Raw genomic sequence first — 24,546 nt, 5'->3', positions numbered from 1 at the left:
GTGGCTGGGTTACTCTCAGAGGGAAGCATAGCCGCAAGACGAAGCACACGGTTCACCACCAACCACTTCACGTTTCGAACAAGTTTTCCCCACTCAGCGACACACCCTCTGAGAAACCAACTCTGGTTATTGGCAGCTCCATAGTCAGAAACGTGAAGTTAGCGAAGCCAGTGGCCATAGTGAAATGTATTCCTGGGGCCAGAGTGGGCGACATCGAGTCAAATTTAAAACTGCTGACAAAGGATAATCGTAAATTTGATAAGATTGTAATTCATGTCGGCGTTAATGACTCCCGGTTACGCCAATCGGAAGTCACTAAAATTAATGTTGAGTCGTTGTGTGCATTTGCAAAGACGATGTCGGACTCCGTAGTTTTCTCTGGACCCCTGCCCAATCTGACGAGTGATGACATGTATAGCCGCATGTCATCATTCAACCGCTGGCTATCGAGGTGGTGCCCAGCAAACGATGTGGGCTTCATAGATACCTGGCAGACATTCTGGGGAAAGCCTGGTCTGATCGGAAGAGACGGCATTCATCCCACTTTGGATGGTGCAGCTCTTTTGTCTCGTAATATGGCTTAATATAAGTTTGTTAGTCGTAAAACCTCACAAACCAGAGTTGAGACCAGGAGGCAGAGCTGTAGTCCTACACACTCCTCTGAGCTTCCCTGTGAGCAGTTTCCCAGCCACAATGTTAATGTTATAGAGACTGTGTCTGCCCCCCAACCCAGGCCTGTTATTACAGTTAATTCAAACTCAAATAAAAAAGTAGTAAATCAAAACAATTTAATAAAAATTAAAACAACAACCGAAGTTATGCCAAAAAATATGAGAATTAAATGTGGTCTGTTAAATATCAGATCCCTGTCATCTAAAGCTCTATTAGTGAACGATCTGATATCAGTTTATCATATTGATTTACTCTCTTTAACTGAGACTTGGTTGTGTCAGGAAGAATATGTCAGCTTAAATGAATCCACTCCTCCCAGTCATCTTAATACTCATATTCCTCGAGACACTGGTCGAGGTGGAGTGGCAGCTATCTTCAGTTCCAGTCTTCTTATCTCTTCTTCTTTTTCACACCCAGCCTGGAAAACTTCACAGCCTGTTTTATTTGTGATAGTATACCGCCCTCCTGGCGCATACTCTGATTTTCTAACTGAATTCTCAGAGTTTTTATCAGATTTAGTCCTGAGTTCAGATAAAATAATTATTGTAGGGGACTTCAATATTCATGTAGATGTTGATAATGATAGTCTTAGCATGGCATTTATGTCCCTTTTGGACTCTATTGGTTTCACTCAAAGTGTAAACCAGCCTACTCACCGCTTTAACCACACCCTTGACCTTGTTCTAGCTTATGGCCTTGAAACCGAAAACTTAATTGTCTTCCCACAAAATCCTCTTTTATCAGATCACTATTTAGTAACATTAGATGTCCTATTAACCGACTACTCTCCAGTTAACAAAAATGTTCAACAAAAATTCTTTACCACATCTGTTTACTACAGAAAGCTCTAATGTTAGTCCCTCTCAGCTTGATCAGTTTGTTGATAGTACTGCAGGTTTGCTGAGAAGTACTCTAGACTTGATTGCCCCCTTAAAAAAGAAGATTATTAAACGACAGAGGCTAGCTCCATTGTATGACTCAGAAACTCGTAACTTGAAGCAAATGTCGCGAAGAAGAAGAACTAACTACACTGCTCAAAAAAATAAAGGGAACACTTAAACAACACATCATAGATCTCGATGAATGAAATATTCCAGTTGAAAATCTTTATTCATTACATAGTAGAATACGTTGAGAACAAAATAACATAAGAATGATCAATGGAAATCAAAATCGTTAACCCATGGAGGACTGGATTCAGAATCATACTCAAAATAAAAGTGGAAAAAAATCAGATCACAGGCTGATCCAACTTCTGTGGAAATTCCTCAAGACAATTCAAAATGAGGCTCAGTAGTGTGTGTGGCCTCCACATGCCTGTGTGCACTCCCGACACTGTCTGGTTATGCTCCTGATGAGACGACGGATGTTCTCCTGAGGGATCTCCTCCCAGACCTGGATCAGGGCATCAGTCAACTCCTGGACAGTCTGTGGTGCGACGTGGCGTCGGTGGATGGAAAGAGACATGATGCCCCAGAGGTGCTCGATTGGATTCAGGTCTGGGGAACGGGCAGGCCAGTCCATAGCATCAATGCCCTCGTCATGCAGGAACTGCTGACACACTCCAGCCACATCAGGCTTGCATCAGAAGGAACCCAGGGCCCACCGCAGCAGCATATGGTCTGACAATGGGTCTGAGGATCTCATCCCGGTACCTAATGGCAGTCAGGGTACCTCTGGCTAGCACATGGAGGTCTGTGCGGCCCTCCAAGGTTATGCCTCCCCAGACCATCACTGACCCACCACCAAACTGGTCATGCTGAAGGATGTTGCAGGCAGCAGAACGTTCTCCATGGCATCTCCAGACTCTTTCACATCTGTCACATGTGCTCAGTGTGAACCTGCTCTCATCCATGAAGAGCACAGGGCGCCAATGGCGAATCTGCCAATCCTGGTGTTCTCTGAAAAATGCCAATCGGGCTGCATGGTGCTGGGCTGTGAGCACAGGCCCCACTTGTGGATGTCGGGCCCTCATACCACCCTCATGGAGTCTGTTTCTGACAGTTTGAGCAGAAACATGCACATTAGTGTCCTGCTGGAGGTCATTTTGTAGGGCTCTGGCAGTGCTCCTCCTGTTCCTCCTTGCACAAAGGAGCAGATAGCGGTCCTGCTGCTGGGTTGTTGTCCTCCTACGGAACCATTCCACGTCTCCTGGTGTACTGGTCTGTCTCCTGGTATCTCCTCCATGCTCTTGACACTGTGCTGGGAGACACAGCAAACCTTCTTGCCACAGCGTGCATTGATGTGCCATCCTGGATGAGTTGCACTACCTGAGCAACTTCTGTGGGTTGCAGACACCGCCTCATGCTACCTCTAGTGGCGAGGGCACTTTCAAAATGCAAAAGTGACCAAAATCAGCCAGAAAGGATGAGGTCAGGGAAATGGTAGAACCATTTCCTTTATAGGGGTTGTCTTGCTAATTCCCTCTCATTTCCACCTGTTGTATGTTCCATTTGCACAACAGCAGGTGAAATTAATTCACAATCAGTGTTGCTTCCTAACTGGTCAAGTTGATATCCCAGAAGTGTGATTGACTTGGAGTTACATTTTGATGTTTATGTGTTCCCTTTATTTTTTTGAGCAGTGTATAATGACAGAAACCATTGTGACACCTCGGTCAGTGCTAACAGGTTAAGTATCCTGAAACAGGATATGTGAAAAAAGAAGGAAACGTGCTGCCGTTCAGTATGGCTGCTCATATGAGAATGTTTATTTCACAAAGATTCACATTTCAGTGCAATGTCATTAAGTCTATTTTCTGTTCAGTGTATACATAATATAAAAACATATTTCTTTAAGAAAATAAACAGTAGAAATATACACAAGCCTAACGCCGGGAACACACCGGATGCCGAAGCGCTGCGCAACGAAAATCGCGCGCGAGCCGGAGCACTTCCGTTCACACCAGACGCGCATTTTTTTTAATCATGCTCTCTCTCTCTCTGTTTGCGTGTGTGTTTTGACACCCCGCCCGCACCCCCTATAGCCAGTCCACTTTGTGTCTCTCTCTTTCTTGTGTGTGTGTGTGTGTGTGTGTGTGTGTATGTGTGCGTGTGTGCCTGTCTGTGTCTGTGTCTATGTCCATGTGTGTGTGTGTGTGTGTGTGTGTGTGTGTGTGTGTTTGTATCTTCATCTCTCTCGCCCTCTGTTTAGATACTGACAAATATATAAAAGCACACAAATATAACATAGCATTTGTCAATCGCGGTGTTTTATTTTGAAAATTGTTTTAATTGTGAAAATTGACTGGATTCTCTCGTTGTTTCATGTGTGACTTCCTGCCAGGATTGACGCGATCGCTCGCGGCTCGCGCAAAAAATAGACCAGACGCCGAAACGATCGCTGCAGGGCGCGAGCCGGCCGCGGAGGTGCGTCTGGTGTGAACGACACAATCGGTTAACATGGGCGCCGAAAGGAAACGGGCTCCGCTCCGCGGCTATTCGCGGCGCTTCGGCGTCTGGTGTGTTCCCGGCGTAACTGTTACCAAAATAAATGACTCAGTTTCTTCCTAATGTGTAGCAGATTACACCTGTACAACATTCATATCTGTATTATACATTCTAAACATTATATACTTATGCGTCACCTTAATCTCTTAGTGTACATCTACATTAATGTATAAGTGCAAACCCTCTCAGTTTACAGTATTGCAGAGAGACTAGACAATTGCTAATGGCTTAGAATCAATTTGGCATCAAATCAGGAGCATGCACATTCATGTTTAATTAATGTCAACTAACAGAGTCAAATTAGCTCATCTATAAATGTTAACACACATTTTTATCATACACAAGTTTCATTAACTTTACGGTTCAGAACACCCAGAGTGCAGGAGCAGAAATGATCCCTAACTGAAAGCTATGTAAACACATTAGCAGCGGCAACAATGGCTAGCACTCTGTTTACATTGCTAGGTAGCTATAAAGTTATAAACTATTAAGCTATAAACTCTCACAAACTTCATACATGTAGTTCGACATGTTACGGTACTGTACCGCGACCACTGGCATGCATGCGCATGTAAATACATACCTAAAACAGGATATGTGAAAAAAGAAGGAAAACGTGCTGCCGTTCAGTATGGCTGCTCATATGAGAATGAGCAATAGCGGAAGCTCCTTGCCAATCCATAGCCCAGGCCACAGGTAAGGTCTCATACTGCCCTCTACTGACAACAACTGGAATAATACACTTAATTCAGGAAAGTTAAATGCTGCTGCCGGCCTTAATTATTCTGTTTACACAATTTATAAAACAACAACATGTGATAATACATTTTGTGTATGTCACACCATGTTTGAGAAAAGTGTATTTGTCGTGCATTTTGATTTTATAGTTTGACTCATGTCCCCTCTGTTAACATGGAGGAGGCGGGCTTTATGACCTATACTGCAGCCAGTCAGCAGGGGGCGCTCTAATGTTTTGGCTTCACTTTTAGGGAGCTGTCATGTCTGTGTTCAACAAACAAACATTTTAAAAGCAGTTTTCTTCTCCTCTTGAGGATGGACATTTTTACTTTTTACAAATCTGCATCAATGATGTTGAAACTTCGGCAAAGGCAGGAACAACAAAAACGGTTTCTTTTTCTGTAAACAATGCAGCACACGGTAAAGGAAGTCTTGACTGGAAGTCATTAATCGCTAACCGCTGGCTATGTTCACCATTGTCCCCAGAGGCTATATCGTCGTTGGGATCTGAGATCATTAGAACACTAAAAACAACCGTTGTCATGACAACGCCGTCATGCTTGTGTAGAGCACTACTGATCTATGCTCAGCTGAAACTACTAAAACCCCGGATATTTGGCTTTACCTGATGCCTTATGATGTTGCTTCACTATATTATATTTTGTCTGCTATATTTCTATTTGTAGATGGTATTCATGTGATTTTGCATGCATATAGGTCTACCCACCAGCAGGCCAAAAAATTCAACCCACAGCAACAATTCAAAAGTAGCACTTTTGCGAGGGACATCAGCAAACCTGTCAACCCTGTACAGACGGGAGTGCTTCTTAGGCGAACATACTGGAATATGCTGGCTTAATTTGGCTGCAGCCAATTGCACACTTGGGAGGGGTGTCACACACTTATGTTTTCCTTGACAAATGGAAATAAATAGAAAATAAATAGGAAAGAACAGCAGACAAATCCGTTCATAGGGTCATATTTTCGACTGTATGTTGGGGGGGGGCAGATTGGTATTTTCTCCCATTTTTCGGCCCATCCAGTCGAGGCAGATGGCTGTTCAACATGAGTCTGGTTCTGCTCGAGGTTTCTGCCTGTTAAAAGGAGGTTTTTCCTTGCCAATGTGCCGAATATTGCCAAGTGCTACTCATGGTGATTCATGTTGGGCCTCTCTTTAAATAACATAAAGAGTCGGTCTATACCTGCTCTTTTTGTAAAGTGTCTCGAGATAACTCTGGTTATGATTTAGCGCTATACATATAAAATTTAAAATTTGAATTTGATTTGCTGAAAAAATCTAATCTCTGCTAATATGATTTTGTGTTTCCTTCTTTACAACTGAAGCACTAAATGTATAGTGTTTCTCCCACACAATTTAAGAGTAATATTTTCAAACTTTTGCAGATTCACATTTGCTCTTGTACTGCAGGCTGGTCTATGAAAGCTGAGTTTATAACACACACTTTTCAGAGACTCACCACACAAGAGCTTGCGTGAATCATTATTTCCGGCACTGTTGTCTACCAGCTCTGGTCTGAAACTCCCACACAAATATTATGACAAAAAAACAGCTGGGTCCAGCAAAGCAAAGGCATTCTCTCTTAAAGATATGTTTGCTCATTGCTGATGGAGTCAAACCACAGCGCAGCTGTTACGCAACAGACATGCAACCAGTGGTCATTAATGTTGTCAGTAAATTTGAGAAGCTTTGTATGAAAACTTTTCAAGATACATTCATTCTAATTTAAAAGTTTGGGCTGATGGTGATGCGTGGCACTAGAGAACAGGTCAACTCACCAATAGGTTTCATTATCGAGGGGTTATTTCTTTATTCAACAGAAAAACAAAGTGCCTGACACAAAGACTTGGTCAACAATTGTATGTAAATCATTTTCTGGAGGCAAATATCCCTGGGGTCAGATTGACCCCAAGGGTAAAATGTGTTAGTTTAAAAAACGTGTGGGGGAAATTCAAGCAAATGGGTGTTTGCTGAATTTAGCAAAACTCTCATTGACCAAATCCACATCTAGCTGCCCTTTTGGGGGCATACGTAGGACAAGAGAACATCAATCATATTCTTAATGATGGGACGTGGTGGATGGATGTTGTGTGGCATATGGTGAGCCAGAGTCATCTCCAAGGCGTCCACCAGACAAACATTAAGTCCCTTGAAAATGGCTCTGAGAACCTTGTCTTGCTGAAGCGAGAACCAGTCACTGTTGGTAAGAGCCATTTTAAGCGTCAAAGCTCTCAGATTTGGAGTCCTGATGACAACCAGCGTGCCTGGAGCCCTGTCCAGCAAACGCACCACTGCCCTGCGGATGCTCTGAAGCCGTCGGATGTAGAGCTCAATTGGGAAACTGTTGAAGTGAGCCCAGACAGTTAAAACTATGACAGTGTTGTCGCCACCAGTTACCCCATCTATTTCATTGGCAATGTAATGCAGCTCACTGATTGGGACGTTGCGAAAAGAAATAGGAGGACCGTGGCAGCGGTATGTTACCAAGAATTTGTTTGCATTGTCCAACATCATGAAAGGTCCTACTTGCTTAAAGCTGTACAGGTTGAACTCCTTGGCATCTGAAAGTAGTACAGAGTGGAGAGGTTAAGCAGAGGTTTAAACAAAATAAAACTGTTTCCAGAAATCCCTGTGGATCAGCTACCTGGTAGGAAAGCATTGAGGTATTCAAACCACTGCCTGATGGTGGAGTCTCCATACAGGTGGACAATCTTGCCTTTCAGACACTGATTGACGGCAGAGGGGCTGTCGAATTGGCGAACTTTGATTCCACCTAGTGCTCTCCACACACCCTGGTAGTAATAGCCAGAAACTCCAGACTTCCCAATGCTTTCCTTGACCTCAGGTTGACCTGAGAGAAAAGGATGTGGGAAGAGTTATTTTGTATTTTACTGATTGCAGACAAATCCCATGAAAAGACAAGAATCAGTTTCTCTGCTTAACCTGTCTGTGGCACACCATTCATTTAATTTCTACAACATAAATCTTTATAAATGGGTCGAATACAAATACATTAATTAATCTAATGAGGTTCAGTTTAAGCAATACTCAAATATTGTGCATTTATTGGACTTTATTGTACAGCTGCAGATAAAACATTTATGTGGTTCTTACTGTGATCAACTCTAATTTAGTAGTTTTGAAATAAATAAGCACTTTGGCTACAAAGGCAATGCAAAGTACAATCAGCCCATTCTTGGTTTTCTTCTTTTCCTGTGACTTGTTTAGACAAAAGGGAAAACATGGAACACTATCAGCCTTATAAGTTACAAAAGTTGCCTTTTCAGGGATCAAAACCTAAACTGACTTAACATCACACACCAACCTTTGAGTATGGTCTTCCAGAAATAATAATAATGCAAAAGCTAAAATAAGAGATCCATTTTGACTGCCTTGGATTCTAGTGTATCTACTAAAAACAGCCACTGAAGCTAACATGAAAATGTTCATCATTTAAGCAGAACATTGGCAGTTGTTAACTAACTTTGCTCTGGCGTCAATACAGAGCTAGGTTGTGTGCAATTTTTGCAGACACTTTTACTTTCATGGTCTTAAGCACATAAGGTTTTGAATTGTTATCATAGGTAACGGTGAAGGTAGGAAAGATCCTGCTTTACCTTTCCTTTGAGGCAAAACAGCGACGTTAGCAGGTCCTGAAGCCTGAATGAAGACTTTCATGTTGACACCCCTGAAGAAAAGCTCACATAATAAAGTATCTCATACACACATTCAACATGTAAAACCAACGTCATGTTATTTATCAGAAGAAAATGCTTTAACATTCAATAATTCTTCTTCCTTAGTTGGACTTTGAAGATACGCTGTCTACTTTGTTAATATAAGTCAACGAATTGATTCAGACTGTTTTTTGTTATTCTTACTCTGGTAACATCTTTAGGCTCAATCTTTACTGCCTGTTGTTACAAACTTGAAATTTTACACCAAGAACAAACATAGTTAGCTCTACTGCATATATATATATACATATATATATATATATATATATATATAAATATTTATTATAATGGAAACTTAATGAAAGTTTTTTCTCTCTCCTCCCTCACCTTTGGAAAAGCTTATCCTCTGTGGCCTTGAGTGTTTGGAGTTCTTTGGTGTCTCCGTTCACGTGGTTAATCCTGTCATCACAGCTCAGCTGTTTTGGCTTGTAGCAGAACCAAGGCTCACCCGTACGGAGGTCCGTGAAGTTGCACAGCGGCTGCCCGGTTTCACGTAGGCAGACGTTACAGATGGTAGTTTGAGAAATTGAGCCTGAGCGGAAGAGGCTCTTGAAGGAAACCCTATCAGGCTCTTCTTTGTTCAGCCTGCGCAGCACTGTGACAGCCTCACTAGGGTGAACCAGCGTCACCTGATAGTACAGAGAACAAGAATTTTCACTCAGTCATGTCAAATTACCCGGCAGCTTAGTGCAAATGTTTACTGATTAGCTACATGAAGCTAGCAACAGTTGTTAACGTGCTACTGACAGTTTTAAGGTGACAAAAATGACAGCTGGTGATTAGAAATAAGAAGGAGAAGAATTGTTTGTTTTTTTTTTGTTTCTTTGAGTCAGTAGAGAGGAGCGAGGAGTTATCACAGTTATATAATAAACTGTCTGCCCAAGGCTAATTCATAGGTTAACAAATTAAATAGTTAACCACAGAATGAAATGAACCTGACACCCTCTTGTTGGCGAGTACAATTGGTCCTCTTACCTCTACAGCCAGCCATCTTCGAAGTGACAAAAAACAATTCTGACATTTATGTATGTGCACAACAAATCAATTAGTGAGAAATGACAAACACTTGACAAGCTAACAAGCCAGGTAAGGCAAGTGCAGACACAAATATCTGCTGATAAGTGCTAACAGTTAAATAACAGTATACTAGATATTCACACTGAGGTATATAAACCCTGTTTTTAGTCTCTATAGTTTAAAGAAATATCGTCAAGAGTCTAAAAACATAAGAACCAAGCTGTAAATATGTTTATTTGGGTAGTAAAGTTTTGCATTTAACATGGAGATCAGTGGAGATTGGCTCACTATTAGAGGCAGCCTCCAGTGGTCATTGGAGGTACTGCAGTTTTTGGCACTTCCACAATGACTTAATTTATTGGTTCTGGAAGTTGACACTTGTTAGCAACAGTAAGTCAGTGGGGAGAGGTTTATATAACATATTTTAAACACCTATAGAACAATTACATTTAAAGAGATAGCCTTTAGCATTACCTCAACCTGTGCACTTCCTTCCCAGAGTAAAGAGAATACAGCAGAGTAGGAGCCATTGAGGTGATCCACCACTTGCCCGGCCACACCTGCTCCAAGTGTCTTGTTGTGCAACCGTGCAATTAAGACATCTCCTCCAGACTTCTTGGCTTGACCTTGGAAGTCGTATATTTTGATCATAACCTCCAGCTGATCCCCTACATGCCACTGCCCCCCCTCCCTCTTCCCTGGGAGAATGGTGAAGGTGCTGTGGGCAGGATCACTTGTCTGATTCAGTGGAAGAGGAGCTGGCAAAAGTGGAGTTTCTGGCCAAGCAATCGAGTCTAATATGAGGCGTTCCTCTACAGCGTCTGTAGAGGACAGTGGCTGGAAGGTGCAGAAGCCATGATGCTTCTGAGGATCAGTGGTAGCTCCCTGGAGGTTGATGGTGGAGATTTCTTCATACTTCAACTGGCAGGGGGTTGAGACAGAAAGATTGTGACAAAGATGCCTTAAACAAGCAAATGAACTAAATAAAACAAAAAGGGCAAGAAGGACATTTTTTTCTGCTCTACACAACAAAATGACACAATATTTATGGATGGTAACAATCGTTGATCTGTTAGGTGTAAGCTGCTGGAATTCACTCTTAAATAGTTCTTGTTCTTTGTAGGTCATGGCGCAAGTGCATTTAGGACCCGCTCCACTTTTGCTTGTTAAATGGCGCAAAATCTGGGCACACAGTAAAGCACATATTTAGTCTCTTAATTAATCAAAGATGTATTTTGCATATAACATTAATCATATATAATCGCTTTCTTATGGCATAGCACCAACAGTGGTTGGTGCATCTTACCACACCCCATTTTAAGTCCTAGAGGCCCACAAGTGCTACTAATACAATATGGACGCCAGGTGTGAACAAATCTGCTATTTGCACTTTGCACCTTTTTGCACTGCAGAAAGACTGGGCACTTTGTTTTTCTGACGATCAGGGGAGCATTAAGTAAAGCCAGTACATCTCACTGATTCCCCCAATGAATCTTTGCAGATCACAGCGGGGGAGATTGAGGTAAAGTGACACAAATAGTTCAGGAGGGATTATAAGCTTTGAACACAATAGGGCAGTTAGATGCAGAGTCAAAAGTCATATTTAAATATATCCTCCAGATACTTTTAACTGTACTTTCAAATCCGTAGTTTTATGTGTTTTTATGATACTGACTGCTTTATTTTTTTATGACACTGTATATGAAAAGGCCCAACTAGGGACAAAAGTTCAAATTAGCTAAAGCTCTAAACTCTTCTTGCAACACATCAGTTTCGTGCTCTGTACTGGAACTATGTTAAATTTTATCGTTTCTATCAAATAGAGTAAATTCAAATTCACGAGTATCTTAAAGTCCGACAGAAATCGCATTTAGTTATCCCAAACTACTGAAGTAGTTCTGTTTGGCCCTTCTGACTCCACCAGTCAGATCTGTCATGAACTTGTGCCCACTGTCAACATGTGTAAAAACCTCTGCATAAAACCTGCCAGATCTTTAACAGGTACATAAAAGCGCGAGCATTACTCCCCCGTACTCGCCTCCCTCTACTGGCTCCCTGTCAATTTTTGAATTCATTTTTAAAATTGTATTTCTTGTTATGAAGTCACTTCATGGATCGGCTCTCTCATATTTATCAGAACTCTTATTTTTTATTTCATTTTTATATTTGTTTGTGATCATTTGTTGTGTGTTTTTACAGTTTTATCTGCCACTGCCTGCGAAGCACTTTGGTCAGCTCACATTGTTTTAATGTGCTATACAAATACATTTGACTTGACTTGACTGAAGTGTGTTTTGGGCATCATTTTGTTTTAGTAAATAGTTTCAATATTTGTCACCTATTTGTTCATTTTGTGTCTTCAGTGGGAAGAAATGGGAACCAGTAGTTTGGAACACAGCGATGGTTTTAAAATTGCAACAAAAGATTTTTTTAAAGAAAATTACCCAGAAACTCATATTGCATTTATTTGCAACATAAACGTGACTGTAATCTGAGACACATTAAAAGACAGTTAAAAAGAGTAGCCTGAAATCCGACCAATATTCAACATTTCATACAGGGTCCACTTTTAAAGTGTTCCCAGGAAAACCAAGTTCTCACCTTCAGTAGGTCCAGGTAACCAAGAATAGCGATGAAGACAAACACAGCCAGGAAGAGGAAGCAGCACTTTGGAAGGTTTTTGCAGAACTTGTGTCTTATACAACCTTTGACCTCCATCAGTCCTCCTCTGGTTCTGAATTAAAACATACAACAAAAAACCATTTGGTAACTCAATCCTTGTTAAGCTAATAATACGATTTTTATTTGCTAAAATTTTAACTTAATTGTTAAGGTCCATATGAACGCCCCTCTTTGTGGGCATAAATATGTTGTATAATATTGTATTCGTATAAAAGAGCATCGCACTGGAGCGTCACAAACTCCTCAGCCGTATCTTTGACACCCCTAAATTATGACAAAGCTTCCTCCTTGGAGTGAGTTAGCAAGAACAGCTCCTCATACAGACACTCTTCTGCGTCGTGTGTAATGGTCCAGACCGTCTTGAGGTGAAAGTGTGCCAGTAGCCTATATGCCGAGGTTCAGCCTTGGACAGCCCCGTACTGATTTAACCCCTAGTAATAACAGTAAAAGTAATGTCTTTATGACTTCACAATAAACTGGTGAGACGTGCCCCCTCCCCATCCAGCTCATCATCTGTTGCCTATGTGACAGAATTGAGCTCAGTCAGGATGAGAGCGAAGCTGCAACTTCAAGAATCTATGACAATTAATTAAAAGGAGAGGATGAATTCTTAAAATGAGGCCACAATTTATGATCTCGTGTGCACAAGACTGTAAATCGAAGAAACTTTGACATGCTTGACTGCTTGACTTGCAGAAAAACAAACAAACTTGTCAGACTGGTATGTCAAGTGACACCCAGGTGTTTTAATAGTAGTTTGTATGACAGGTTTTAAAAGAGTTAGAGTTGTGTTTTCTTCTACAAATACAGGGATTAAGGTCACTAATTACATTTACTCAAATATTGTAGATGTAATGGAGTACAAATTACAATTTTCCTTCTGAAATGTATTGGAGCAGTACAAAGCAGCAAATTGGTACAGAAAAACTGAAATACAAATAAGTGAAGAGTTTACGAGAAGGGTTGTTGGAAACTTTTAGTTTTCACAATGTCTATAAAATGAAACTTCTATTACACTCAAAGGAATAGTATGTGTCAGAGTCAGTCAGAGGGCTGGGTTTTTATAACACCAAAGAAAGATAAAACTTGTGAAACAACCTGTGTTGGACAAGCTATAAATGTAGTGAGCTAAGCCACCAGTTACTCGACATTACATCTTGCTGCACTGAAGCTACCCCCCAGAGAAATGTAGCAAGCTAAGCTAAAGTAACAGTGTGTAATGATGGATGGATGGATAGACAGATAGACAAAGGCTTATTGTTCAGTCCAGGTAAAAGGTGCCACCAAAAATCCATCAAATGTCAGCTAACAGGCGACAAAGAGTTTCAAAAGGATAGACATTAGACATATGATAAACTGGCACAGAGACATGGGAAGACAAAGACTATCAAACACAGGTGAGACAACAAGAGGCAGGTGAAAACATCAAGGGCGGAGTGGATAATCAAACAAGCTGGGGCGCTTCTCTTTACATGAATTTGCATATCATCACACCCTGTCTCCTCAGCTGACCCGGAAATCATTCCCCCTCGGCCATGATGGAGGATCTTCCAATGTATTGAATCCACTTGGAGGAGAGAGGAGAGAGGAGAGAGGAGGCTTCAGAAGGAGCTCAGAGCGAGGATACACAGGTGGATCCTACGCTGAAATGTTTTAACCAAAGACGTGACATGTTTGGTGTAGCAGTGCCGCATTTCAGATGCCGCATATCCACGCAGTTCGCTCTTTATTCTCACAGCGCAGATCTACAGAAAATATAACAGTTTAATGTGCCATGATGGCAAAATATATGATCACATATTACAGCTACATACCTAGATACAGAATAATTATATTACAAAGTGTTGAGGTGTTGGAAAAAAAATTGAAACTTTATAATTAAATGTTTTAGAGTTAAAGTTATATAATCAAAAGTTTTATAATGAAATGTTTTTGTTGAAACTTTATAGTCAAATGTTTTAAAAGTTAAAGTTCTTATAATGAAATGTCTTAAAGTTAAAGTTTTTATTGTCAAATGTCTTAAAGATAAAGTTTAACAGTCAAATGTTTTATAGTGAAGGTTTTACAGTCAAATGTTTTAAAGTAAATTCTTATAATCCAATGCTTTAAAGCTCTAAAATAGAATCCTAAGCTGAGAAACTCTCTGGGCTCATTATAAAAGCCAGGTGCAAATCAAAGGGTGGGAAACTGGCCGCCTTATCTGATCTAGTAGAAAAAAACACAGGTGTACAGTGCATGAGCGTGCCTAATTGGCCGGAGTGAGGAAGAGTCCTATGGAAAAGTTTGAAATGGGTCGGACGAAACTGAAGGGACACAAGCTGAGGGCAGAGAGCCAGAGTTGGGGGAAGGGGGGCTCCAGCAGGTGGTGGCACAAGTCTGCCACTCGCGACACACTTTAACTAATTAGGAGACCTGAAAATGGGAAAAAACTTGCCGAAGCCCAGCGAGGGAGGGGTTTAAAGTATATAAGACCAAGCAGCTAACCTGTGTGCAGTCTCATCCGGATGGACTCGGGTTTATTTGTTTGTATTTATGGTTTTTTTAACCAAGTTTTATTATCTATTGGAGATTGAAATTAAGTGGCTGACAAGAGGGTTCGGGGAACAGAGGCATCAGACACAGCAGCAGTAGGTCTATAATTTTATTATTTATTATTTACTTTACAATGAAATCAATAAATTCGCAGCTCTGTGCTGGATTTTTGTGCAGACGATAAAAAAGAAACTAAATAAAAAAAGAATCTATCTATAAATGCTGTGATCAGCCACCTCACAGGTAGTTTGTCTTAAATAATTATCCACGTCACCTGACCCCCTCTTGCCAGAGTCCAGGAAACAAAAGGTACAACCACTAATCCAACAGAAATGGGAGCCATGAGGAAAATCTAACAGAGCACAGGCAACAGGTAACCAGGGTTCCACGAGCATAGACGCAATGAACTGGGACAGGGACTAAATACACTGGGGAGGTGAGACTAATCGGACACAGGTGAGACAATCAAGGGAGCAGGTGAAAACAATAAGGGCAGTTATTCTATAACAGGCAACAAGGTTCCTCGGCTTCTCTCTGACAGAAGACCAAAGAGCAACGTTCCCTCTTTGCTGCTCTCTCTGCTTCATAAAGAGTAGCAGACTGATGAGCCAGCTCGGCTTGCCTCTGGCCTTCGATTTTGTCCTCAGCAGGCTCTTTTCTGGTTCATGAAGCCTTCCAGAATGGTGACCCAGCTCAGCTCAGGGCTCTCACTTGCTAAAGGGCAGAAAGTTTATTTTACTCAAACTGAATTTAAAGGTTCATAAATGTAAAGGTTAAAGAGCAAGAGGTGTTTCATATTGCATCGAGTCTTTTACAACTTTACAGTTTTTTATGGTTATCGTGGTTTCACAGTTTGGGAAATATGTTCAACTGCTTTTTTTCAGTTTGATAATGAGACTAATATCACTCATATCTGTATGAATGTATGTGTATGAAATTTTGCGTTGGAGCTAAAATTCAGTTAGCCTAGCTTGTTGTTTTACTGCAAATTACGTTTGTGTACAGATGGAATATCAAAGAAATGAGTTGTCCATTGCTTGCCTAACTGGTAAATTCCACCAGATGCGTGTTCGGTGTGTCTCCGCTCTGTAACAGCAGCGGAGCTGATAGGTTTCACTTTAGTCAATGAGAGTGCTTCCACCTGCTCCACTGCGCTGCACCTCAGCTGCGTCACAGCTCCGGCTGCCCGGAGGCAGAGTCAAACCACAGCGCAGCTGTTACGCAACAGACACGCAACCAGAGGAAGTCCGGGATTACAGGTCAGCTCCTTCTTCACCCCGGCGGGCCGGTACGATGCCTGCAATACTGCTAAAGCTGCACCAACCCTGCCTCTGACTCTAGCTAAATACTTTGCACAAACATTAGAGAGTTATCAATCGTATCATGTTACTCAGCATATTCCATTTAAAGTAAATTATTTTATGACAAAAAAAAACTGCTGGGTCCTGGAAGCAAAGGTATTCGCTCTGAAAGGTTTGTCTGCTCATTGCTGAAGTAAAGTGCAATCAAATATTTTGTATTTGTATTCAGCATTTAGAAAGAGGGCAGACTCCTCCACCAATTAATGACACGGTACAGATATGCAACCAGGATGTTAAAGTGGGTGTTGTTAACTTAGCTCTGATGGACGAGTCATAGATACGCATGCAAATGTACATCCACAAAACTTTTGCAATAAAAAGATTCACCCTGTCAAAACTCAAACTCAAAACTACAAGATTTCAAACCTGAAAAGCAAAGAACAGTGTCGCTGAAATTCTGACAATTTGAGACTGAATTTCAACCATGTAGGTGGTGGTGGTTGGTGGTACAGCCGCTGTGGCTCTGCCAGTCTGAATGGTGACTGGCATCGCGCAGGTGACCACATGGGTTGGGCGTCAGGCCTCCACTGGAAAACCTGGAAAACCCTTGCGCCTTACTCCATGAAGGCCACCAGAATGACGATCAAGTCTGTGTGAGAGGATCCAAGTTTTACTCCATGCTGGCTTTTCTTGTAGCACAGCGAGAGTGGTATTAGACTTTAGCACTTTCTCCTTTAACCTATTTTAAAGCATGCTTTATTAGTTATAGACACAGGTCCTAGTTACTGCTACTACCTGGGTTCTCTCAGTGTTTGTCTTGAAATTATGTGAACATTTCATCCCGTGCATGTTCAATGTGGTCATCACTAAGGTTCTCCTTTTAGAGATCATTAAGAATGATGGATGACCATAATTCAATTAACAGGCATCTGTGAAATCTTTGCATTCCTAAAAATGTGGGTGTTAAATCTGAAAATTTAAAAAACATGTAGAAGCAACATTAGGCAGGTAATATTATCATGTTACTTTGTTTCTTGAGCATAAAATACATTTTCATTAAATGATTATATGCGTACAACCTGATTTCTTGACTGTTTTCAATTCCCAGTGAGTTCATCTTTAAACTACTATCAGATTGTATAAGCACATTAAAGGATACTCCCTATTTCATATGCTCACAGGTTCTGTATGCATGATATTTAAAATGTAAAAAAGTGCAATATACAGAGATATCACATGTCCCCACTTTCCATCATCCACAACCAAAAGCATGACCCAGTTATAATTTTATTTTCTATAGATTATTTGGATATTTTAAATTACAAGTAATCACTCAGTAAATATATTATTGTTTAATGCATATAGTAGTTAAGTAGTATAATGTAGAAGCAAGCAGTTTGTATTGGAGTGATCCATGAAACATATTCACGTCTCTTGGGAGAATTTTGATCAATATGTTGCTGTTGCTGTTCCTACAAAGTGAATTCACTCCAATTTTTGCTCCATTGACTTTCTATATGAGAACCTCCCACCCTGCTGGATAACAACATTATCTGGAATATAAACCATCCCAGGAGTCATCTGATAACCATGTTACGCTTCAGTTCAGAAAGAATAAACCCTTGGCTGTAAGGAACAATAAACTGAACTGGTACTACTTACATCCCCAAGGTTTACAGCACTATTTAAACTAAGAAGTAGATATGAATTGGGAGAAGAGAAGCCACAACAATAATGTAATTCTGGTTCATGTGAATATTAAGAAAAATAACTTTTACCATTATGTACCATTGATTGATGTCATCCAATATTTGAGATAAAGACCCTATAATTCTGAACTATTCTTAACTGAACAGTAAGTTCCACCAAGTCCTCCTAAATCCACCTTTCTTCAGGTACTGACTTGCTGGGATGGTGAGGTTATCCAAGCGGTGATGACTGCCTGTAAGATGCTGCTCACCAGCACTGTAACCAGACAGAACTTCTCTGATGAATGGTTGAGAAGGTTCATTGTTCTAGCACCCTTTGGCAATGCCTACTTCCAGTCTCAGCCAGTCATGAGGAAAGCCCCGCAGGCGAACTTTCATGCGTTAACAGGGTGTCTGATCTAGCTTTCTGCTTCATGTTCCTGAACTGGTCAGCCCTATGCTCAAGATGATTGAAGACACGGCCCTGACCTTTTCCAATGTCTGCTGAAATTCCTGTACTCGCAAATGGTCCAACTGCTTAAGTCAGGCCAGATGTCGATCCTAAATTGACCAGATGAGTCAATGAATTGTCAGATCCAGAAATTTACATTCCCACGAAGGTAATGGAGCTTTTGATTTCATAGGTTGGCTTATTAAGAAATTGGCTTCGAGACTGACGTTTAATGAAATTTTGGGATTTTCTTTATCTGCTTGTCTGATTCTACCTTAGGGTGTGATTTCCTGCAGCGCCTGGAAAGTTGCTTTATAATCTCAAGACACAGCTCAAAGAGTTGAATGTGTAAAGCATTGTCACAGCCTCCCTAACTAAAGAAAGAAATGAACCTAAGGCTCAAAGTTGGGACCGCAACATATAAAAAGAGGTACAAGTTTAAACCCACAGGCTTTATTCAACCCAAAAATGTCATGAATACACTAATGGAAAACAAAATGGGCTGGAGACCCCAGCCAAAATTAATTTATGATGGGAAGATGTTGCGTCAGCCACGCGATGGACAGTCGTTCTCAGCACCTCCCCCTAAACTAACTATAACCAGGAAAACTAGCATAAAACAAAAGACGAATAACTGGACTATCGGAGATCTCCAGCCCAAACTAAAACAGCAAACTAGCACAACAAACCCGAACAGCAAACAAAACATGCTGGGGAAAGACCTGCTTGGGAAAATTATATTAGAGGACACAAAAAAATAAAACTTTCAGTGTGTGTGTACCTTCCCCCACTCTGCACTCCTTGTACCTTCTCCCTGAGCGCGAGAAACATGGAGAGCGATAACAGGGCAAAACCAAAACGGGCCACACGTAACAAGCATTCACCAGTGTTTTTTATGAAAGTCAAGTTAACTTGGAGCTGTTTTCAGCCCTGTTCCGTCGCTTTTGTGCTCAACATCCACTGGTTAAAAATAGAGTAAAATAATCATACCTACTTAGTCTATGCATGGACTGCTGAAGGAAAATGCAGCACCTAGTAGAAACACAGGAGAACAAAAATAGTGTGGGAGAAATTCAAGTAAATGGATGTGTGCTTGAATTTCCCCAAAGTCTCTTCTTGTCCAAATCCACATCTAGCTGCCTTTTTGGGGGCACACGTAGGACAAGAGAACATCAATCATATTCTTAATGATGGGAGGTTGTGGATGAAGCAAATGTGGCAGGTGGTGAGCCAGAGTCATCTCCCAGGCGTCCACCAGACGAACATTAAGTCCTTTAAACATGGCTCTGAGGACCTTGTCTTCTTGAAGCGCGTACCAGTCACTGTTGGTAAGGGCCGATCTAAGTGTCAAAGTTTTAAGGTTTGGAGTCCTGATGACAACCAGAGTACCTGGAGACCTGTTCAGCAAACGCACCACTGCCCTGCGGATGCTCTGAAGCCGTCGGATGTAGAGCTCAACTGGGAAAGTACCAAAGTGAGCCCAGACGCCAAAAACTATGACAGTGTTGTCGCCGCCAGTTAACCCATCTATTTCATTGGCAATGTAATGCAGCGCGCTGCTTGACATGGTGTAAGAACGAAGAGGAAGACCGTGGCAGCGGTATGTTGCCAAGAATTGGTTTGCTTTGTCCAACAACATGAAAGGTCCTGCTTGTCTCATGCTGTACAGGTTGAACTCCTTGGCATCTGAAAAAAGTACAGAGTGGAGAGGTTAAGCAGAGGTGTAAATAAAATAAAACTGTTTCCAGAAATCCCTGTGGATCAGCTACCTGGTAGGAAAGCATCGAGGTATTCAAACCACTGCCTGATGGTGGAGTCTCCATACAGGTGGACAATCTTGCCTTTCAGACACTGATTGACGGCAGAGGTGGTGTTGAATTGGCGAACTTTGATTTCACCAAGTGCTCTCCACACACCCTGGTAGTAATAGCCAGAAACTCCAGACTTCCCAATGTTTTTCTTGTCCTCAGGTTGACCTGAGAGAAAAGGATGTGGGAAGAGTTATTTTATATTGTACTGATTGCAGACAATTCCCATGAAAAGACAAGAACCAGCAAATGACCCAGAGAAAAGTGAAAAGAATGGTCACGATCTTGACTTTCTTTCAATAAAAGTTAAACCATTTGTGGCACACCATTCATTTAATTTCTACAGAAAACATAAATCTTTATAAATGGGTCGATTACAAATACATTTATTGATCTAATGAGGTTCAGTTTTAGCAATACTCAAATATTGTGCATTTAGGACTTTGTACAGCTGGAGATAAAACATTTGTGCTTCTTACTGTGATCGACTCTAATTTAGTAGTTTTGAAATAAATAAGCACTTTGGCTACACAGGCAATGCAAAGTACAATCAGCCCATTCTTGGTTTTCTTCTTTTCCTGTGACTTGTTTAGACAAAAGGGAAAACATGGAACACTATCAGCCTTATTAGTTACAAAAGTTGCCTTTTCAGGGATCAAAACCTAAACTGACTTAACATCACACACCAACCTTTGAGTATGGTCTTCCAGAAATAATAATAATGCAAAAGCTAAAATAAGAGATCCATTTTGACTGCCTTGGATTCTAGTGTATCTACTAATAGCAGCCACTGAAACTAACATGAAAATGTTCATCATTTAAGCAGAACATTGGCAGTTGTTAAGGTGTTGTTTATTATAATGGTTAACTTGTACTAAAAAGTTCTAGCTCTTGAGCTGTGTTTTTATGGTTTAATGAGCCTTTTATGGGATATTATTAATCCGGAGCAACTACATACACAGCGACTCTTTTCTGCCAACACTTTGCTCTGGCGTCAATACAGAGCTAGGTTGTGTGCGATTTTTGCAGACACTTTTACTTTCATGGTCTTAAGCACACAAGGTTTTGAATTGTTATCATAGGTAATGGTGAAGGTAGGAAAGATCCTGCTTTACCTTTCCTTTGAGGCAAAACAGCGACGTTAGCAGGTCCTGAAGCCTGAATGAAGACTTTCATGTTGACACCCCTGAAGAAAAGCTCACATAATAAAGTATCTCATACACACATTCAACATGTAAAACCAACGTCATGTTATTTATCAGAAGAAAATGCTTTAACATTCAATAATTCTGCTTCCTTAGTTGGACTTTGAAGATACGCTGTCTACTTTGTTAATATAAGTCAACGAATTGATTCAGACTGTTTTTTGTTATTCTTAAACTGGTAACATCTTTAGACTCAATCTTTACTGCCTGTTGTTACAAACTTGACATATTACACCAAGAAGAAACATAGTTAGCTCTACTGTATATATATATATATATATATAAATATGTATTATAATTGAAACTAAATTAACTTTCTTCTCTCTCCTCCCTCACCTTTGGAAAAGCTTATCCTCTGTGGCCTTGAGTGTTTGGAGTTCTTTGGAGTTTCCTATCATGTGGCTAATCCTGTCATCACAGCTCAGCTGTTTTGGCTTGTAGCAGAACCAAGGCTCACCCGTCCGGAGGTCCGTGAAGTTGCACAGCGGCTGCCCGGTTTCACGTAGGCAGATGTTACAGATGGTAGTTTGAGAAATTGAGCCTGAGCGGAAGAGGCTCTTGAAGGAAATCCTATCAGGCTGTTCTTTGTTCAGCCTGTGCAGCACTGTGACAGCCTCACTTGGGTGAACCAGCGTCACCTGATAGTACAGAGAACCAGAGTTTTCACTCAGTCATGTCAAGTTACCCGGCAGCTTACTTCATAGAGCAAATGTTTACTGATTAGCTACATGAAGCTAGCAACAGTTTGTTACATGCTACTGACAGTTTTAAGGTGACAAAAATGACAGCTGGTGATTAGAAATAAGAAGGAGAAGAATTGTTTTTTTTGTTGTTTCTTTGAGTCAGTAGAGAGGAGCGAGGAGTTATCACAGTTATATTACAAACTGTCTGCCCAAGGCTAATTCATAGATTAGCAAACTAAATAGTTAAGCACAGAATGAAATTGTTGTGTATGAGCCACATCGGCACCGGTCATGGCTGTAGTTTAATGGCAGTTACGACAGTCTGCCAGAAACAAGTGTTGTAAAAATCAGGAGGTTTTTCAGAGTTGTGATTTGCAGAGCACAATAAAGTAAAGTGTGTAAATTGGAGATGCGGTCCGCACGTTCTTCAACACAACAGAAATGAACCTGGCACCCTCTTGTTAGCGAGTACAATTGGTCCTCTTACCACTACAGCCAGCCATTCTAAGTGACAAAAAACAATCCTGACATTTATGTACGGGCACCACAAATCAATCAGTGACAAACACTCGACTAGCTAACAAGCCAGGTAAAGCAAGTGCAGACACAGTTACCTGCTAGTAAGTGCTAACAGTTGAATAAAATTATACTAGATATTCACTCACCAAAAAAAATGGAGCAAGGACTTCTTGGGCAGTCATATAGTGCATTAACTACACAACTAGCCAATTAATTGATTGATAAAAATAAAAACAAGAATACTCTTAATTAAAGCCTAAATATTAAAACCCTGTTTTTAGTCTCTATAGTTCAAAGAAATATCCTCAAGAGTCTAAAAACATAAGAACCAAGCTGTAAACATGTTTAATTGGGTAGTAAAGTTGGGCATTTAACATGGAGATCAGTGGAGATTGGCTCACTATTAGAGGCAGCCTCCAGTGGTTATTAAAGGTACTGCAGTTTTTGGCACTTCCACAATGACTTAATTTATTGGTTCTGGAAGTTGACACTTGTTAGCAACAGTAAGTCAGTGGGGAGAGGTTTATATAACATATTTTAAACACCTATAGAACAATTACATTTAAAAAGATAGCCTTTAGCATTACCTCAACCTGTGCACTTCCTTCCCAGAGTAAAGAGAATACAGCAGAGTAGGAGCCATTGAGGTGATCCACCACTTGCCCGGCCACACCTGCTCCAAGTGTCTTGTTGTGCAACTGTGCAATTAAGACATCTCCTCCAGACTTCTTGGCTTGACCTTGAAAGTCGTATATTTTGATCATAACCTCCAGCTGATCCCCTACATGCCACTGCCCCCCCTCCCTCTTCCCTGGGAGAATGGTGAAGGTGCTGTGGGCAGGATCACTTGTCTGCTTCAGTGGAAGAGGAGCTGGCAAAAGTGGAGTTTCTGGCCAAGCAATCGAGTCTAATATGAGGCGTTCCTCTACAGCGTCTGTAGAGGACAGTGGCTGGAAGGTGCAGAAGCCATGATGCTTCTGAGGATCAGTGGTAGCTCCCTGGAGGTTGATGGGGGAGGTTTCTTCATACTTTAACTGGCAGGGGGTTGAGACAGAAAGATTGTGACAAAGATGCCTTAAACAAATGTAAGAAAAGCAAATGAACTAAATAAAACAAAAAGGGCAAGAAGGACATTTTTTTCTGCTCTACACAACAAAATGACACAATATTTATGGATGATAACAAACGTTGATCTGTTAGGTGTAAGCTGCTGGAATTCACTCTTAAATAGTTCTTGTTCTTTGTAGGTCATGGCGCAAGTGCATTTAGGACCCGCTCCACTTTTGCTTGTTATATGGCGCAAAATCTGGGCACACAGTAAAGCACATATTTAGTCTCTTAATTAATCAAAGATGTATTTTGCGTATAACATTAATCATATATAATCGCTTTCTTATGGCATAGCACCAACAGTGGTTGGTGCATCTTACCACACCCCATTTTAAGTCCTAGAGGCCCACAAGTGCTACTAATACAATATGGACGCTAGGTGTGAACAAATCTGCTATTTGCACTATGCACCTTTTTGCACTGCAGAAAGACTGGGCACTTTGTTTTTGTGACGATCAGGGGAGCATTAAGTAAAGCCAGTACATCTCACTGATTCCCCCAATGAATCTTTGCAGATCACAGCGGGGGAGATTGAGGTAAAGTGACGCAAATAGTTCAGGAGGGATTATAAGCTTTGAACACAACAGGGCAGTTAGATGCAGAGTCAAAAGTCATATTTAAATATATCCTCCAGATACTTTTAACTGTACTTTCAAATCCGTAGCTTTATGTGTTTTTATGATATTGACTGCTTTATTTTTTTATTACACTGTATATGTAAAGGCCCAACTAGGGAAAAAGTTCAAATTAGCTAAAGCTATAAACTCTTCATGCAACACATCAGTTTCGTGCTCTGTACTGGAACTATGTTAAATTTTATCGTTTCTATCAAATAGAGTAAATTCAAATTCACGAGTATCTTAAAGTCCAACAGAAATCGCATTTAGTTATCCCAAACTACTGAAGTAGTTCTGTTTGGCCCTTCTGACTCCACC

At 40.9% G+C, this 24,546-nt stretch overlaps 2 protein-coding genes across 2 annotated transcripts; both read right to left on the bottom strand.

Annotated features, from left to right (window-relative positions):
* Positions 1 to 6,885: 6,885 nt before the first annotated feature.
* On the bottom strand, positions 6,886 to 10,478 carry LOC138599876 (NXPE family member 3-like). Its single transcript, XM_069671631.1, has 5 exons — positions 10,107 to 10,478; positions 8,943 to 9,244; positions 8,496 to 8,566; positions 7,523 to 7,729; positions 6,886 to 7,439 (listed from the first exon to the last, which is right to left on the bottom strand). The coding sequence occupies exons 1-5, from the start codon at positions 10,281 to 10,283 to the stop codon at positions 6,886 to 6,888; spliced, it is 1,311 nt and encodes a 436-aa protein (XP_069527732.1). The 5' UTR covers positions 10,284 to 10,478.
* Positions 10,479 to 19,418: 8,940 nt separating this feature from the next.
* LOC138599875 (NXPE family member 3-like) lies at positions 19,419 to 23,460 on the bottom strand. The gene is made up of 5 exons (XM_069671630.1): positions 23,089 to 23,460; positions 21,636 to 21,937; positions 21,210 to 21,280; positions 20,056 to 20,262; positions 19,419 to 19,972 (listed from the first exon to the last, which is right to left on the bottom strand). The coding sequence occupies exons 1-5, from the start codon at positions 23,263 to 23,265 to the stop codon at positions 19,419 to 19,421; spliced, it is 1,311 nt and encodes a 436-aa protein (XP_069527731.1). The 5' UTR covers positions 23,266 to 23,460.
* Between the last annotated feature and the right edge of the window lie 1,086 nt (positions 23,461 to 24,546).

Source organism: Semicossyphus pulcher, unplaced genomic scaffold, assembly GCF_022749685.1.
Source record: "Semicossyphus pulcher isolate SPU_LCO1_2020_fin unplaced genomic scaffold, fSemPul1.0.p SCAF_20, whole genome shotgun sequence".
In the NCBI taxonomy this organism is placed as follows: Eukaryota; Metazoa; Chordata; class Actinopteri; order Labriformes; family Labridae; genus Semicossyphus; species Semicossyphus pulcher.
This window is presented reverse-complemented; position numbering and strand designations above follow the sequence as displayed.